The sequence below is a fragment of the Rhinopithecus bieti genome, unplaced genomic scaffold (genome assembly GCF_001698545.2).
Source record: "Rhinopithecus bieti isolate Rb0 unplaced genomic scaffold, ASM169854v2 scaffold_3856, whole genome shotgun sequence".
In the NCBI taxonomy this organism is placed as follows: domain Eukaryota; kingdom Metazoa; phylum Chordata; class Mammalia; order Primates; family Cercopithecidae; genus Rhinopithecus; species Rhinopithecus bieti.
The window spans coordinates 1,804,970-1,824,232 of NW_016804410.1; the positions used below are offsets into that span (position 1 = coordinate 1,804,970).

Consider the following 19,263-nt stretch of genomic DNA (forward strand, 5'->3'; position numbering starts at 1 on the left):
CAAATTAGGTTAATAGAAACAGTTAATTGAGATGGAAACCAGAGATAGCTGTAGTTGTGATAAATAGATGAAAACACTACTTATTTTTTGTTCTGAGGAATCCTAAGAAAAAAATTAAGATAAATATTTTTCTAAGGAGTATTAAAGAGTTATTAAAGTAGACATGCTGAATATATATCATAACATTTTGTGTGCATGAAGTTCTCTTATTCATCTAATTAATGGAATACTGAGCTGATTAATAATTGCAAAGCACTTTGAAAATATATAAAATGTTCAAGGATAAGTCATAATATGACAGGAGAAAGGCTGTATAAACTAATTTTCTTTTTTATTATTAATAGGATTCATTTTTTCTTTAACTTCCCATTTATACTGTCTTCTACCATCCTTTCAAAGAGAAGAAAGCTAAAGGGACAATATAATCAAAACAAGAGTTTTAACGGATTTTTTTTACCATGCATATTAGGCAGTGTATATGACTTTGCCATAAAGAAAACTGACAGTCTTGCAGATAAAAGAGACAAGGAAAATTGGAATTTCTTTAAAATGGAATTCCATATTTTACCTGTATTCTTTGTTGTTTCCCATCCACTAAAATGCCCTCTTGCCACAAAATTTTACATTCAACGAAGGCAGAGAAGTATTACCTTAGTTAATGTAATTATTGTACCATCATCTCTACTTCTAAAATATAAATGATAAAAGGATGTTTCCATGCTTTTTATGCTGTGGGCTTACAGTATTCCTTTAGAATGAGATCTCTAAGAAAATGGAAACGAAGCTAACAAATATCTTAAGTCCAAATTTATGATAAATAGAAAATTCTAAACTTCATGCCTATAATCCCAGTTCTTTGGGAGGCCAAGATGGGAGGATCACTTGAGGCCAGAAGTTCAAGACAAGCCTGGCCAACATAGTGAGACCCTGTCTGTATTTTTTTAAAAAATTGTTTTAATTAGCTGAGCGCAGAGACACATGCCTGTAATTAGTTAGTCCTGGCTACTGGGGAGGCTGAGGGGGTTGGATTACTTGAGCCCAGGAGTTCAAGGCTGCAGTGGGCTGTGATTATGCCCCTGCACTCCAGTCTGGGTGTCAGAGTGAGACCCTGCTTCTAAGAAACAGAAAATTTTGAAACTGAAGAGTTCTTATGAAAAAAAATTCTTATTCCAGTCATCTTTTATGCATGCTGGATCTTAAAATGTGTAAATAGACTATATTTTGTGATATTTAAGTATGTTTATGATACAGTAATTTTATAACATAGAGCATATATCATACTTTTATGATAAAATACAGTATGTTAGAAATTTTAAGATTTGTCTGACATAAAAGACTAACATTAGAAATTTTTCTTAAGAATGAACTAGCATCAGTGTTACAATTTTCTATTTATCATAAATTTGTAACTTAAAATTCCACATCAGCATTATAGAAATATTCATTTTAATGTGTTCAAGCTGTTTCATTTCCTCTTTCTAACTAGGGCCCTCATTTGAGCAGATATAGAGTTGCAAACTTGTTTATTGCATAAGCACTTCCTTCTCAGTGTATTTGCTTCTGTGACATTCTTTTTTTTTTCTTCTTTTTCTTTTCTTCCGAGACCGGAAGTCTCGCTCCTATCGCCCGGCTGGAGTGCAGTGGCCGGTTGCTGCAGCTCTGCAAGCTCGCTCCGGGTTTTACACCGCCGCTCCTGCTCAGCCTCCCAAGTTAAGCCCTCGGCGACTACAGGCGCCACCACCCTCGCCGCCCCCGCTAGTTTTTCTTTGAATTTTTTTTAGTAAAGACGGGGATTCACCGAGTTAGCCAGGATGGTCTCGATCTCCTGACCTCGTGATCCGCCCGTCTCGGCCTCCCAAAGTGCTGGGATTACAAGCTTGAGCCACCGCGCCCGGCCAATTCTGTGACATTCTTTATGGGGATATGTATTTGAGCTTTAATCTGCCTCTCTCATTAATTTCCAGTTTTATGCCCCATTTAACTGGACTTTTTCTTTTTCTTGATTGAGATGTAGATTGTATTATAGTTTCTGTACACTTTCCCATTGTTTCAAAATACTGTCCTGAAAGATGTATTTTTTGTGTGTTATAACCTTAGGAAAGTGGATTCCTTAGTAGTAGCAGTGATTTTCAAAATGTGTTTCCAAAGACCATTTTTATTATTAGAACCATAAGGGAGCTTACTGAAGTCATAAATTCCTAGGCCATATTCCAAATCTCTGGAATAAAAGTTCCTGGGATGGAGCCTGGGAGTTGCCATTTTTAACGGGTACCTCAGGTATTTCTTTGGCTCACTATAGGTAGAAACTTGCTTTCCTAGAATGAGGATTTTGGCACTAAATGTCTTTTCTATATATTTTATTACTTATTAGTGTCTAACTTGGATATTTATTCTAAGATTGTGTAATTACATTGCTAAACTAATCATTGGATTCAGGGCCTGCATTGAAGTGAATAAAAATTACAAAAGAGCAATAAATGCATTTCCCATAACTAATCCATTAGTTTTAATTCTACTTGCTTGGGGGAAAGCCAGCTCTCATTATGAACCTTACCACTGGCAAGCATTGAAGGGATCTATTTTAATAGGAAGTGAGTAGGAATCAATAAGAAAATACAACCAAATCAGACTATTTTGGAAAACAAAAGGACTTTTTTGAGAACAGTGGGAAAAACAATCACTAAAATGTTTTCGACTGACAGATGTATTTGAATGGTTTAAAAATGATAATTAGGTTCCCAATAATGCCTGGTCATATGCTAAATTCTTTATAGGGCACCTATATAGGGCATCAGGTAGAGTTCCTGCCATGTAGAATCCTAAATGTGATGTCAATGATAGTGTCAAGAATTAACTCTAAGTAATACATGGATCTATGCCATTTATGACAGAATGTAAGAAACTGATGAAGCTAAATATTGCTTCAGATGAAAGAGAACAGTGCAGAGAAAGGATCTAGGAAATACAGTACTGTACCTTCTTTTGAATGTTTGGGAAGGGCTCATGGAGCAATGAAGTTCCCAGAAGTCATTTAATGGAGAGACAGGGAGATTTGGAAGTCTTAGGAGAGTACTGGAAGCATAAGGGGTGGAATGTGAAGTCACAGAATCCTACAGTAAGGGCAAGTCGGTGGCCACTGAGTGAGGCATGGATGAAAGACCTCCAGGGTGGAAGCCTGGGGGATTGGGAGGAGTTTTTCAGTAAGCCATTCAAAATACAAGCAGGACCTAGGCAATGGCACTTTTAGTGTACTTCTTGCGTAGAGGAAACAAATATAAACAACACCACAGAGAAGGGATACCCAGACTTTGGTAAGTTACTGCATTTACAGGCCAGAAGAACAGAGTGACTACAAGTTAAAGTAATGATCACATAGTAAATGTAGAAAAAAAGAAAAGGGTATTTTCCATGTTTATATTGATAAACCATATACAATTAGAGATAGTATTAATGAGATGTGGAGCTTAGTTAAGGCTTCATGATGTTTCAAGGATATGTGTTGACAATACAGAGAGTAGATGCTTGTGAGCTGACTTCTGGTTGACCCTGCTTTCAGTGCTGGAGAGGCCTTGAGTAGAGGCCACAGGATAAAGATCACAAAGCATAAAGAGGATCCGGCTAAGTGTCAGGCTATGGAGGTGCAGGTGCACAATTTGGCAATGTGCAGAAAATACATTCAAGTACCTATTTCATCAAAAATTTCCCTGAGCAAGAAAATAATTTTCAACAGCCCACAGAGCAGCCCACTTACTAGAACACTGTTCACTGCAACAAACCTTTCCCATAAAACAAACGTATGTTGAATAGTCCCTTGACGTTTATTATAATTGGATTTGACCTGTAATAACAAAGCAGAAAAGACAAAGAAAATGGGAATTATGTTTGTAATGTTGGTCTGTGAGCTATCCAGACATTCGCAGCAATAAATCCAGCCACTCACAGACTTATCTGATTGAAGATTATTCGTATCATTCATGTTTTTTCCTTCTTCCAAGTGCTTACCTTTGATTCTGAAAAAGGTAAGAAGTTTGATCAGTTTCCTTACTAGTTAAAAGTACCAATAGAGGATTTGATTGGGGAGAAGTTTAGAAATTAGACGAGGTTTCAGACTCATCTGTAGATTTCATATCACCGAGCTTTCCCAGTTTCCCATTAACGGTCAAAAGATGCCTGGGTATTAATGCTTGGAGTTAAGGCAGTTCTGGCCATCAATTAGAGTCATAAGATTTTCTCGAGGTTTTACTCTAATTTTTTTCCATCGTTGCAGGTGGTGCTTGGCACTTTTCATTTAATGTGAAATTTTACCCACCAGACCCTGCACAGCTATCTGAAGATATCACCAGGTATTTGAAAGGCTATGCAAAAGACAAGCATCCTGGGAGAGTTGTGCTTCTCTTCAATGCTCCGGAAAGGAGTGTGCTTATATCTGGTAGCCTTACAATCGTCCACGCTCAAATGGCAAACAAAAGGCAAATGAACAAGAGCAGACATCTGATGAGAAGATTTGCCAGATCCTATCTTTTCACAGTTGAATCTTTTGTGCCAGGATGATATTCCCTGTGCTTGACCCTGGTGGGAAAACATGCAGAATTGAGATACTGTCATCCACCCACCGTAGTCAAATTGGATGGGATTCAGCCTTATACGATATAGCAGCTCTTAGTTTTTCTGCTTTAATACGTAGAGTAAAAATGTCCTTGGATGCTTGTGCTTTTTATATAACCAACACATACACACACACATAAATTTAAGTGTTTACTTTCTATGTCCTGTGTATACAAGGAAAATGATTAATTTGTTTTCTAGAAAGAAGATATTAAGAAAGAAATCAAAACATAAAAATATTTCAGTTTGGTAACAGCTTTGAGTGTGAAAGGGGATCTCATTATAAAGCTGTACTGGATGTCTTAGTCTGGGCTGCTATAACCAGATACTATAAAGTGGGTGGTTGATAAACAATAGAAACTTATTTCTTACCGTTCTGGAGACTGGAAGTTTGAGATCAGGGTGCCCGCAGGTCAGGTCCTGGTGAGGATCCGCTTCTGGGTTGCAGGATGCTGACTTCTTACTGCGTCCTCATGTGTTGAAAGGGTGAGGGGGGTCTCTCTCCAGTCTTTTTTATAAAGGCACTAATCCCAGTCATGACAGCTCCACCCTAATCACTTCCCAGAGACCCCCACCTTATGATCCCATCACCTTGAGGGTAGATTCGAACATATGGATTTGGAGGGGAGGGGACACAGACACTCAGTTCATTGTTCCTCGTGTGCTCTGACCTTCTAGGCTTCTCTGCATTCACCTTAGAACGCCTACTCTCTTGCTCAGCTCAGTAGTAAGTTTATGGCCAGTCAAAGCAATTTTGTGCAGTGTGTGCAGAATTTTCTGTGTAAGCTTTGCATTCTTTTTGGAGGGCTTTACAGAAAAGGGAAATTACTCAAAACAACTTCAATCACTTGCTACAGTTAAAAATAATTTCACCAGACATATTAAGAGAAGGGTAAAAATTAGTTCCAGAGGATTTCTTATATTTGCAATAAATCAGAGAAAATTTATAATTTCTTACTTAAAGATACTTTTTAGTTGCTGTTGAAGAACTGTTTTATTTTGGCTAATTTGTGGTTATAGAGCCCATATATACCTGGATTTGAAAACGTAGTGCATGGTGGGCCGGGTGTGGTGACTCACGCCTGTAATCCCAGCACCATCCTGGCTAAGACGGTGAAACCCCATCTCCACTAAAAATACAAAAAACATTAGCCGGGCATGGTGACGGGTGCCTGAATTCTCAGCTACTCAGGAGGCTGAGGCAGGAGAATGGCGTGAACCCGGGAGGCGGAGCTTGCAAGTGAGCCGAGATCGCGCCACTGCACTACAGCCTGGGCGACAGGGCAAGACTCCATCTCCAAAAAAAAAAAAAAGAGAGAGAAAATAGTGCATGGTTTCTTTCTATTGACTCATGTAATACTTGTAGAGCCTGTTAAATGTTTAAGGATTTTTCTGTCATAATTACATGGATTTATGTCACCAGCCTAAAATCATATTTAGAGGGGACCTTAAGACTATCATAGTCCTCTGCTTCCATAGATGAACAGTTCATTTCTTATACACAAGGTACCAGGTGTGCTTTGTTCTGTCCATATGTGAGGCTGTGCTTGGGATTATTAAAACTCATCAACGTTAACACTTACCTTGAGGTCTTTGGCAGTTAATAATTTATCTGTAAGTCTTAAAAGCAAAATAACAGAGAAGACAAATCAACATATTTTTATGTAGGTCATATTTTTATGATATGGCCAAATTATATAGAAAATGTTAATTTCTCCAGTTTAAAACTGTTTGTTTATGGTGACAAGATTCTCGAATTTTAAGGTAGGAAATCTTTATATCTTAGATAGATTTTAAGAAGCTATCTAAATTTTAAAAATGAGAACTGAAAACAGGAGGAATTATGTTATTATAAAGAGACTACCTCATTAAGAATGCAGGAAATTGAGAGTGAAGTTTATAATGACATAGCTGTTGAGTTACCTGCCATCTGTTTTGCTCATATAGTAAGACCGGTCACCTTAATATCAAAATACTTCCATAAGGCTATTTGGGGCCTAATAATCACACAGTCATATCACTTAACAATAGGGATACATGCTGAGAAAGGCATCTTTAGATGATTTTGTTGTATGAACATCCTAGAGTGGACTTGCACACAGCTAACTGGTAGAGCCTACTATTCATCTGGGCTGTATGATAAAGCCCATTGCTCCTAGTCTAGAAACCTGTACAGCATGTGACTGTACTGAATACTGTGGGAAATCATAACACAATGGTAAGTATTTGTAACTACTAAACATAGAAAACATACAAGAAAAATACAATATGAAAGATTTTTTTTAATGGTACACCTGTATAGGCCACTTACCATGAATGGAGCATGCAGGACTGGAAGTTGCTCTGAGTGAGTGATGAGTGAATGGGAAGTCCCAGGACATTACTGTACACTACTGTGAGCTTTATAAGCACTGTATACTTAGGCCACGTTCATTTTATTTTTAAAAATTTCTTTCTTCAATCATAAATTAACCTTGGCTTACTGTATTTTTTTTTACTTTTTAAACTTTTTAATTGACTTTTGTATTAATACTTAGCTTCAAACACACATTGTACAGCTACACAAAATATTTTCTTTATGTCCTTATTCTGTGAGTTTTTTTCTATTTTAAAATTTATAATTTGTTTTTACTTTTAAAACTCTTTTGTTAAAAACTTAAGACATAAACACATATATTGTTAGCCTAGGCCTACACAGGGTCAAGATCATCAGTATCACTGTCTCCACCTATTCCTGTCCCACTGGAAGGTCTTCAGGGACAATAACACACATGAAGCTGTCATCTCCTAGGATAACAGTGCCTTCTTCTGATACGTCCCGAAGCACCTGCCAGAGGCTGTTTTACAGTTAACTTTGTATTTTTACAGGTAGAAAGAGTACACTGTAAAATAATGATAAAAAGTATAGCATAGTGAATACATAAACTAGTAATGTAGTCACTTGTTATCCTTAGCAAGTATTAAGTTCTGCACGTGATTGTATGTGCTAGTCTTTTATATGAGTACGTTTGTTTACACCAGCACCACCACAAATGCGTGAGTAATGTGTTACACTATGACATTAAGATAGCTATGACATCACTAAGCAATAGGAATTTTTTAGCTCCATTGTAGTCTCATAGGACCCCCATCATATATGTGATCCATCATTGACTGCAGCATCATTTTGTGGCACATAACTGTATTTAAGAGCATTTTTACATTATAATTCCCCACCCAAGGATTTCAGAAAATGTGTTGGGGACTGTCCATTTGACTTTAAAAGTTATGTTAAAAGATGTTAGAAGAATATGTCTTTAAGTTTCTTTTAGACTGTGCTTTATTTATTTTTTTTTTTTTTGAGACGGAGTCTGGCTCTGTCGCCCAGGCTGGAGTGCAGTGGCCGGATCTCAGCTCACTGCAAGCTCCGCCTCCCGGGTTTACGCCATTCTCCTGCCTCAGCCTCCCGAGTAGCTGGGACTACAGGCGCCCGCCACTTCGCCCGGCTAGTTTTGTATTTTAGTAGAGACGGGGTTTCACTGTGTTAGCCAGGATGGTCTTGATCTCCTGACCTCGTGATCCGCCCGTCTCGGCCTCCCAAAGTGCTGGGACTACAGGCTTGAGCCGCCGCGCCCGGCCTAGACTGTGCTTTATTAATAAAACCCTATTATGAATGTTGACTTGCTTCTAAATGCCTTTAAATACTATCTTTTGTAACCAAGTATTTTTCCCTTCTATCTGGAAGAAATACGTATGAAATAAATATCAAAATATATAGATGCTAGAAAATTTATCCTAGAGAGGTTGTTCTACAGGGAGAAATTATTTACCCACAATTTTTACCAAGTGACCTCCTTTTCCTGTATCCTCATGCCTGACATCCTTCGTTGTCTTGTGCTTTTGGTTCCTGGAAGGTACTACCTCTGCTTGCAGTTGCGAGACGACATCGTGTCCGGAAGGCTGCCCTGCTCCTTCGTTACTCTGGCCTTGCTGGGCTCCTACACTGTCCAGTCAGAGCTCGGAGACTATGACCCGGATGAATGTGGGAGCGATTACATTAGTGAGTTCCGCTTTGCACCAAACCACACTAAAGAACTGGAAGACAAAGTGATCGAGCTGCACAAGAGCCACAGGTTAGAGGCAGAAGCCCTGAGCGCGTTCATTTAAGTTGTGCCTTGATGGGAGAGTGTTCCGCATACAACCCACCTCTTCCCAGTACTGGTTTCGTCCATTAACGGCGAGAGTTGAGCATAGTGTGGGTCCATGCACGGTGAAATTCTGAGATGGGTAAGCTCTCACTCAGAGCATCCAGGTGTTCATTTGTAGTGCTTTCTTGCAAAGCCCTTTTTCTTCTTATTCTTTTCTCATGTGTCTGCTGGTGCCTCCATAGGACTTCTTCTTATGAGTAGCATAGAGCTAAGTGGGAAGTATTGCAGCCTACCAGGGAAGGGAAAAGCATCATTGTAACGTATTTTTCTTCTCATCAGAGGAATGACGCCGGCAGAAGCAGAGATGCATTTCTTGGAAAATGCCAAAAAATTGTCCATGTATGGGGTAGATTTACATCATGCTAAGGTATGCATTTTTTTAAACCCCAAACGTTCTATATATTGTTATTTAACTCGATGTTGTTATCACTGTAAACTGGTGACTTTTACTTCAGTTAATGTAAATGAAACCTTTGAGAATTCAAATCTCTGTCTTTTAAGCCTTACTCCACGGTACAACAAATGTAGCTTTCTCATACTTACTGAGGGGTTTGCTCTTTGTGTCTCAAACTTGTATTACTCCTGGGCACAGCCTTCTGAAAGCCCGTAATAGGCAAAGCCTCTGATGGCCTTTTGATGCAGTTAGAAACCTACCTTCACCATGGAATACTATGCAGCCATAAAAAAGGATGAGTTTGCGTCCTTTGTAGGGACATGGAATGCAGTGAAAACCATCATTCTTAGGCAAACTATCACAAGAACAGAATAAACCAAACACCGCAGTTCTCACTCATAAAGTGGGAAACTGAACAATGAGAGTCAGCTTGGACTCGGCGAAGGGGGAACATCACAGCACGGGGCCTATCATGGGGAGGGGAGGGAGGATTGCAGTGGGGAGTTATACATGATATAAAGAATTGATGGGTCTGACTAGTTGAAGGGTGCAGCCACACGCACAGGCACAAGTATACATATGTTAACAAACCTGCACGTTATTGCACCATGTACCGCTAGAACTTAAAGTATAATAAAAAAATAAATAAATAAAGAATAAAAAAATAAAAAAAAATAATAAAATAAAATAAAAAAAGAAAAGAAACCTACCTTGACCCTTAACAAGCTCTTAGTTCACCCTGCCTCTCCATCACAGTCTTATTTCCCACTCTGTGCTGTCACATGACCTTTGCTCCCATCAGACTCTGTTTCTACGCTTTCGCTGACTATGTCCATCTCTGGACTGTCCTCCTCTTTCCTGTCTGTTTGTCCAAACTTAGCCAATTGTCCGAGACTCAAGCGTCACACTTGTTAAGTGCCAGACGCTGTCTGTGGCACCTGGTATGTGGATACATACCAGGCAGTCAGTAAATTCATACTGAATTTAAGAAGTCTACCTCCCAAGTTTAGGTACTCTGACAAATAACCAGAACTCTGAAATAAGATTGTTGTTTTAAAGTTCACCTAGGCTAAGGTTTGCTTCATTGACTGGTGATCGATGAAATGTTAAAGGTGTGTCTTGGGAATGGAGTCTTGGGAAGAAAGAATTTGGGTTGAGACTGTAGGAGGGTTACAATTGTGAGGATACACAAAGCAGCTTTGACTCCGTGTTATGCTTTTTCTGGAATCTCTGTACTTTTCAGTAGTGGTAGAATGAACATAAGACTACTAGTCTTTTTAAACAGCCCAGAATAAAAGTCCTGTGGAAATACAAGAAAGTTTTTATGAAAACTTTTATTAGCAAAACACATAAAATTTGTTAGGATCCTAGGTTTGAATTCAGATGCATTAGCAGGGTTAAAAGGTCATTGTTAAAGGTCAGAGGTTGTTTCTTCTGATTGGGTCCAACAGGATGACATTGTTCCTGTTTAGGGATGTGTGTTTGACTTTGATGGACAGGGTTAGTCACCAATTTCATGGTCTGAGACTCACACAGAACGTGCAGTTACAGGTTTCCAGGCCAACAAGTGTCTTACACAGTCGGGTTTAGGGCCTGGAAATGAAGAGAATTTCAGCTGGCTCTGTTCAAGCAAACACCTCAGCACCCCTGCAGACCCACTGCAGGGAGCTCTGTGGTCTGTAGGTTCTGTCCATACTGGAAGTTGGGCTGCACTTTGGTTAGCGTTTGGAGAGCAAACTAATCCACAGGGATTTGGGGAGGAGAATGGGGGCCCTGGAATCTATGCAGGTTTGATTGGTTTTGCTGTGGATCACTCTGCATGTCACGTAGAATGAGCTCTCCAAGGCCTGAGCGCTAGCAAAATCTCTGTGACTTGGCGGAGGCTCACACCAGGGATGTGCTGTTATGTTGAATGCCAAGCTCTTTGACATTTGCGTATAATTACAACAGCAGGTGTAGCTCTGTTTACTTGGCAGTTCATTATTGCACTTTTTCACTTATTTTGCACTCAGATAACAAAGATGTTTTCTATTGTATATTAGGTACAAGGTAGAGTGAGAATTTCAAAATGAAAATAAGAACAATTTCTCTTAGTGTTTCCCCCTAAGAGGCTAAAAGATAAAGAAACAAGAAGTAAATGAAGGGAGCCTGAGAATTTGAGTGAATCTGAAGCTATTTTTGAGTGACATCACACGCTTTGATTCTCTTACTGCCCAGAAATAAATAAATGAATAAATAAAAGATTAGGGTGTACATTTCAGGAAGTGCACCTCGGGATGTATCAGTGTTTCTATCAGTAAATATAAAATCACTTAACATTGCTATAGCTACAGAATTAAAATAGATGGCTGCCTTTTCATTTAATAATGTGATTTGAAATTATGCCAGTTAAAAAGAAAGAGAATTAAGGAAGTACAAATGTAGCATTATAGGAATTTTTCTGAATATTAAGTATAACAGATAATTCAGTTATAGATTCAATTTTCCCATGCCACCACACTCCGTCATTTGTAGAAGGAAATTTACTGAAACAAATTGGAGCTAATTTCCGGTTATGAGCGAGATGCCTCGCTTCTGTTGATGGTATGAAGGACCCTGAGCTTTACAATCCATTTAAAACTTCTGAGCTGGAATCCTGTATGAAGAATAAATATGCATATTACACAAAGGTCCTATGTTTTGGAAAACCTATTCTAAATGTTTTGTTTTTTCTTTGTACATCTGTCTCTGCTTGTTTGTCATTTAATGTGCATCTTGATGGGCTTTGTCAGAGTCATTTATTTTATGTAAGATTCTGAAATGTAGATATAAGTCCATATAGGATATCCCACAGAGCAGGAGGTGCTGAAGGATGGCAAAGTTTGAATACTGATGTTGAATTAAAGAAATCGTATGCCCCTTTATTTTCATGATGACTGAGACTATTCGGGTCCACCCCAGTGCTCCTTGCTAAAGGGAGTGCACATGTGTTTATTGATAGTGAAATGCACATGTCCTCAACAAATACTGTTGTCATGACTTTTAAAACCAAAGATTTCTCAGGCCCAGCAAGGTAGCTCACACCTGTAATCCTAGCACTCTGAGATGGGTGGATTGCTTGAGGTGAGGAGTTTGAGACCCGATTCCATAAATATACCACAACCCTATCTCTACAAAAACAGAAAAATGAGTCGAGTGTGGTGGCACCTGCCTGTGGTTCCAGCTACTCAGGAGGCTGAGGGACGAGGATTGCTTGAGCCCCTAGAGGTGGAGGGTGCAGTAAGCCAAGATGGCACCACTACGCTCCATCCTGGGCAACAGAGGGAGACTCTCTCAAAAAAAAAGGAAAAAAAAAAGATTTCTCAAACTAACCTCAATACTGTGGCCTGTGGCAGAAAATTTGAGATGAAAAGTATCATTTTTCTGGCCATGCAATTAATGAAATCAAGACTTGCATCCAATTAAAAACTGCACTCGTTTCTGTCATTTTCATTTTTCATTCACTTTTCTTTCAACAAACATGTAACGGCTTTGTGCATGCAAGGTAGGCAGTGCGCTGGCCATGAGATTACAAAGATAAACAGAGCTCCTGCTCTCAACCAGCTTTTCTCTCCAGGGTAAGGAAGACAAGTGATAGTTTATTTCAGTACCATTTGCTAAGGGTGTACTAGAGATAACAGATCGATTTTGGGACACAGAGAGGTGTTTTTTGGAGGAGACAGGAAGAGGAGGCATCAGAGCCTTCTTCATCTTCCTCAAGAAGGGAGCTACTGTTTTCTTAAAATTCAAAGAAGTAACAGGTGATTAGGTTTTTATTAAAAGTTTTATTGTTACCTAATAATGGAAAAGGTTTCGAATGTCCTTTCCCTTGGTAGGTTGAAAGTACACTTCCTAAAGTCCTGTTCTATAGTTACCAAAAAGAGAGTGAGTCAAAGAGAAGTGATTCTGGCAGTCCTTCCTCATTCCTGCACTCTGCCAATGGAGTTAGGTGGTCACCTCTGAGTGGTGGTGCAGACAGATTGACTGGTTCTAAAGGATCAGTAATACCAGCTGCGTGTCAGCATCAGGTTATAGCTCTTTAAATCACTCTTTCAAATTAAAGTCCTAGATAAATGGTGGGCAGTTTCCGGTCTTTGAGTTCTCCTCAAATTTTATTATATTGTAATATCCTGCCATCAAATATTTCCACTCCTGCAGAGTAATTCAATATGTCACGGAGTGATACGTTTCCAAAGGAAAATATTTCATTTTAAGCCAATTATGCTTTGTTGGCAAGCTTACATTTCCCAGAGATGAACCAGTATATGTATTTCTGATTCTGGAAATTTCCATCTTCTGCCTTGCATTGACAGCAGATCTGGGCATAGCTTCCGATGGGTGGTCAGCTCATGACCATTTCTGTCCCCTGATTCCAACCATCAGTGGGACCAGGGATGGACTCTGACCTCACATATAATCCTGCCTGCATCCTATCTTTTTCCTTCATTCATGGCCACCACAGATGTTCATTTTACCCTGACTTAAATGGAATACAACATGGGGAAAGACTGTATGTGGTACATCTCCTAAGCTTGACACAGCATCTCTGATGACTGCTGGACATCACACATCCCTAGGAAATTACCTAAACATGAAATGTGCAAGTAGCAAAAGGAATTTGCAGTTCTAGTATGATCTCACATTTGTTTCTTAAAAAATCTATACACATATTTTTAAAATATTTATATTTTTATAAGTGATATATATTTTATAAGTGTGATTACCACTGGGCAGTGTGTTTGTGTGGAGGGAATGGTGGTTGTTGGGGAAAATACATTCTTATATTTTTTCATTCATTCATACTTAAAAAAAAAAAAAACCTATTTCATATTTAAATTTTACTCTGACAATAATGGTACATAAAAAATATTTGGGCTCTTTTTAAAGGAACAGCAACCAAAACCCTCATAGGAAAAGTCAGGGTCCATCTTGTTGACATATTTGTTGGTTAAGAGTGCCGCCTCTGGAACCAGGCTGTGTTCAACTGGGACTCTGTACCTATTTTCTCATCTGTAAAATGGGAATAATAATAGCAACCATCTCAATCACAGTGAAGGTTAAAAGAGTGAATATATGTAAAGCAGAGCAGTGCCTGGCAATTGACAAGTGAGAACTATGGCTACTATTACGACTGTTATTAAGATACCTTCATGGGCTGGGCCCTCTTGGTGTGCAGTATTTACTTTATAAGTTTGAGACACCTGGAAGAGCAGATTTTACTCTAACAAACCTCTCCATAGTGATAAACATCTTCACCAAAAGGCTAGTGTTTAATAGTAATGTTTTAAAAATGGCCGCATCATTTTGCATATGTAAACCAGCCATTTATATTTCTGTTGTGGATGCTTAAATATTATACCTAGAAGAAAATGGAAATAAGTTAGATACTGATCTGTTGTTTCTTGCTGTTTTTTCCAGGACTCAGAAGGGGTAGAAATTATGTTAGGAGTTTGTGCAAGTGGTCTGTTGATATATCGTGACCGGCTGCGAATAAACAGATTTGCCTGGCCCAAGGTTCTAAAGATTTCATACAAACGGAACAACTTTTACATTAAGATCCGGCCAGGAGAGGTAAGTATACCCACATCTGCATGTGCGTTAGGAGGAAAATCCCTGATAGCAAGCAAACATTTAAATTATCTGCTTATGAGTTCTGAGCATTGTGGGACACAGTGAATTACATCTAAGTGCCTGAGAAAATTTATTGTAGATTTGCCCAATAAACAGTAATAAATAAAATATTCTCTTTTTTATATTGTTCCAATATTTCCTACTGTGTACATTAATTGAAGGGTTTTTAAAAACATACTTTAATATAAAATCCAGTTTCATGAATAATTTTGTGTATATTTCAAACAGTAATGGATAAATCTCTTCCTCCACATCCTGTTGTTGTTTCTCCATGCCCTTTCTATTTGTCCTGCAAATCGGGTTGTACTTTAAAGTGAAAAGCTTAGAGGTCATGTACTTCAAGGTACAAGGAATATTAGAACAAAGGACAGTGAGTGTGAATTATGTCAATGTTCTATAGCTCAATATATGCTTGTTTTTTTTATAAGTCAGAGAAGCTAATGAGAGAATCAAAATTGTTAACTAGTCCTTACTCCTTGGACAACAGTCTCCATGATCAACTTATGTTTATATCTTGCTTAGTGGTTTGTACATAATAGTAACACATATCTACTCTTATTTACTTAAGAGATAGTTAATAAAGACCTCGAATTTCTAATTGGTGTGGTTAGTGTAATGGAGGCAGTCAAAGCTCAAAGATTCTAGCATACTTATATCTCTGAATGTTTTCTGATATAATATAGAGTTATCTCTTATCTTCAAAATCTATTTATCCACTGGAGTTTCTTGATGGAAAATGCAATTTTAAAAATCAGAATATCGGCTGGGCATGGTGGCTCATGCCTGTAATCCCAGCCCTTTGGGAGGCCAAGGGTGGGAGAATCACCTGGGCCCAAGGGTTGAAGACTGCAGTGAGCGTGATTGTACCACTGTACCCCAGCCTGGGTGACGGAGCGAAGACCCTGTCTCAAAAACAACAAAAAATTGAAGTATAAAGCATGTAATGATGTTTAATATGAGTATAACATCATACCCATCTATGATGACTGAAATAATCTGTAAGCTTTTCATGTAAATACCTAAAATTACAGTGTTTCAAAAATATTTCCTAAAGATTATGTGTTAAACTTATAGCCAATAGATAGTCATTTGACTTCATTGAACATTTGTTAAGTGAGCACCTATTTATTGTCAGGTATTAGAAATAGAAAGACAAATATGACCTTGTTCCTTGTTAAGGAATTTTCTATTTAGCAGAAAAACGGGTTCATATACTTTGATTGGAACAGCATGATGCAAATGAGATGATATTCTGTAGACATGGAGTGAGTGTAGTATTTTAAGAGGCCAGAGGGGAGAGCTGGAGAAATGAATCAGCAGACACTAGTGAGTCATGGGAGGTTTTAAATCAGGATGTGACACAACTAGGTGAATATTTTGGAATGATAGATTTCTTAATGAAATTCAACTACTTAGAAATATGATGTGATAAGACCTAAACTAGGGCAGAGGCTCTGGGAATAGACTGGAGGGAACAAATTTGAGAGAGAGGCTTGAGAGGCAGAAGCAGCAGATCTTAGAGACAGGATGGAGGAAGGGATTAAAAGAGGGAAGAGTCCAGGATAATCAAAGGTTTTCAGTTTGTATGATTGAAGCCAATGGAGATGACATTAGGCAGGAGGGAAAAGGGGCAAATTTTCAGAAAAACAATTGAAATCCCTTTGGAACAGATTTTCAGGGAGTAATTCTTGCATAAGAAGGAGTTGAACAGAGTTATCAACTATATATTTTATTCAAGGCCTTAGACATGGAATAAATTACTCAAAGAGCAAGGCAAGTTAGAGAAAGAAAAGGCCCTAAAACTAGAACTCTGGGTAATACCACTATTTGAGAAAGGGTCAAGAAGATGAAGAAATGACAGCCAGAGAGATAAAAGAAGAAACATAGGCTGATGGATGACCAGGAGATGAGTTTCAGAGGAAAGTGGTTAGCTAGTAGTACCATATGTTACAGAAAGGGCACGTAGGGTGTGGACCAACAAAAGTGTGTTGAACTTGACAGTCAGGCCCCATGATGACATTTCAGAGTTCAGAAAGGTGTGGGGAGCACCTGCCCAGGGCGTGTTGAGGTCAGGAGTGAGTAGCAGAGGCAGCAGGTAGTGGCTTCTGCTTCCTAAAGTTTAGCAGTGAGGCGCGAGATGGGGTTGTGGTGCTGGCAGAAACAGGCTCAGAAAAAGCTGTTTTTTCTCTCCTCTTCTCTCTGTTTTTACGATCTTATTTACAGCCTGAGAAGAGTGAGAAGAAATTATTGGGAACACACAGGCTCTGAAGAAATTGAAAGAAATTGATATAAAACACAGAGAAATAGATATGAATAAACTATGAATACCTATTCAGGTAGTCTAGGAGCCTGCATCCTCCTTGTCTACAGAGGTTGGCAGAGACTCTTCCCAGCTTCTTGCAGCAGAGTGCAAGCTGACTCTTCCATATAACCCCTGGCATTGGCATAATATGTGCATATTAGTTGCAGGATAAATAAATGGATGATGGTTTAGTCACAGCTACACTGTATCTGTCTTGACTGGGTCCCTTGGACAGCAGTGATTTTTACAAACACCACTGCGCATGAACATCCAGAGTGAATAAGAAGTTGGGAAAGGCAATTGCGGTTGAAGCAATTGTGATGTATTTCCCACTTCCCCTAATTATCCTCAGCAAACACGAAATAGAGGTCAAACATGATTGTATCTCACATGCCATGCATATGACCCCTCACCTCGGTTCTTTGCCACATAAATTATTTTTGCTATTGATTATAGCAGTAGTACTGGTTGTTTGCTCTTTGGGGAAGCCTTTACTGTTTAAGATGATTGCCCTCTGGTGGTCTGATGTGTACTTTCTTCACAATGTGAAAACCTGTGCATCTGCAGTAATAAAGTATATTATGCAGGAAATGAGATGAGTATTTCACCTCGAAAAAACAAATGGCTGATAAAGCATCATCTGAAATGTACATGCTAAAAGATATGAAAATATGTTCCCCCAATCTCTGATCTTACGTATGATATAGAGAGACATTAGCATTTAACACGATAATCCATAGTGGAACACGCAAATAAAATCAACAGTCTCTGACACCAAGTTATCAACTACCTAAGAAATATACATATTTCTTGACCAGATATTAGGAGAAAAATGTCATTTCTAAGAATGCTGTGGACTATATTTGTAAACATTTGGTTCATTTCTGTACCTTGCAGTTGAAGTCATTGTGTCATTGAGAAACCATGAAAATAAAATTTAAAAGTGGTATCAGGACAAATTGATTTCTGGAATAAATAAAAAAAAACCTTTTTGTGTTTAGTTTTCAGTAGTATCATAAGATACGCACTTATTCAGAAGACATTTTACTGTATGCATAATGTGGCTATTTATACCTGCAGCATTTTAAAGACACATTTTCGAAATTAACAAATGAATGTGTATAGCATGAATTATGCATGTAGCAATTGATATAGTAGGTAAATTTTTAAAATTCTGGTGGCATTATGATTTTATAAATTATTTACAGGGCTTCTGTTATTTATAATTTTAAACTTTACTCTTCAATGTATTTTTTTTTTTATTTAGTTTGAACAATTTGAAAGCACCATTGGGTTTAAGCTGCCAAACCATCGAGCTGCCAAGCGTTTATGGAAAGTATGTGTTGAGCATCATACATTTTTCAGGTAGGAAGAGATTATTTTGTTTTTTCCCTAAGGAATAATTATCATCACTGATACTGGAAAAGATTGTCAATAAGAAAAATATGGAATTTTATTCTTTCTATTCCTTCAAGTTCATTGTCACCGTATTTCTTGATAACAAATCCTAAGAGAACTAGGAAAAGACTAAATTTGAAGGATTTTCCCTAATTTGTCATGTACTTACATGTCCCAACCCCCGCTTCTTTAGTATATTTAGTGTCTTTAAATTATTTTTAAGGTGTCCACTTCAAATATCCAATCTATTCCTTACTATTTCAGTGATTTCTTAACCCCTGAATCCCTTTACCTACCTATGCATGGTATGAGACCCATCAAATTAGGCACCCAACAACAAATTGTCACTCTTCTTCTTAACTAATATCGAACTATTTAGTTGCTGTTTGGGCTTATAGAACCATAGACTGTCCACTTTGCGTGGAGTGTTAAAAGTTCATCTGGTTGGCCGGGCGCGGTGGCTCAAGCCTGTAATCCCAGCACTTTGGGAGGCCGAGACGGGCGGATCACGAGGTCAGGAGATCGAGACCATCCTGGCTAACACGGTGAAACCCCATCTCTACCAAAAATACAAAAACTAGCCAGGCGAGGTGGCGGGCGCCTGTAGTCCCAGCTACTCAGGAGGCTGAGGCAGGAGAATGGCGTAAACCCAGGAGGCGGAGCTTGCAGTGAGCTGAGATCTGGCCACTGCACTCCAGTCCAGGTGACAGAGCGAGACTCCGCCTCAA

General features: G+C 38.6%; 1 protein-coding gene across 9 annotated transcripts in view; it reads left to right on the forward strand.

Annotated features, from left to right (window-relative positions):
* EPB41L3 (erythrocyte membrane protein band 4.1 like 3) overlaps positions 1-19,263 on the forward strand; it is a 153,687-nt gene that overhangs the window by 103,132 nt on the left and 31,292 nt on the right. For all 9 annotated transcript variants that reach the window (XM_017867911.1, XM_017867913.1, XM_017867915.1 and 6 more), the window contains exons 6-10: positions 4,268-4,343; positions 8,499-8,717; positions 9,072-9,159; positions 14,623-14,775; positions 18,405-18,502. In XM_017867911.1, coding sequence (XP_017723400.1) covers positions 4,268-4,343; positions 8,499-8,717; positions 9,072-9,159; positions 14,623-14,775; positions 18,405-18,502 — 634 coding nt within the window. The remainder of the gene's footprint in view (positions 1-4,267; positions 4,344-8,498; positions 8,718-9,071; positions 9,160-14,622; positions 14,776-18,404; positions 18,503-19,263) is intronic.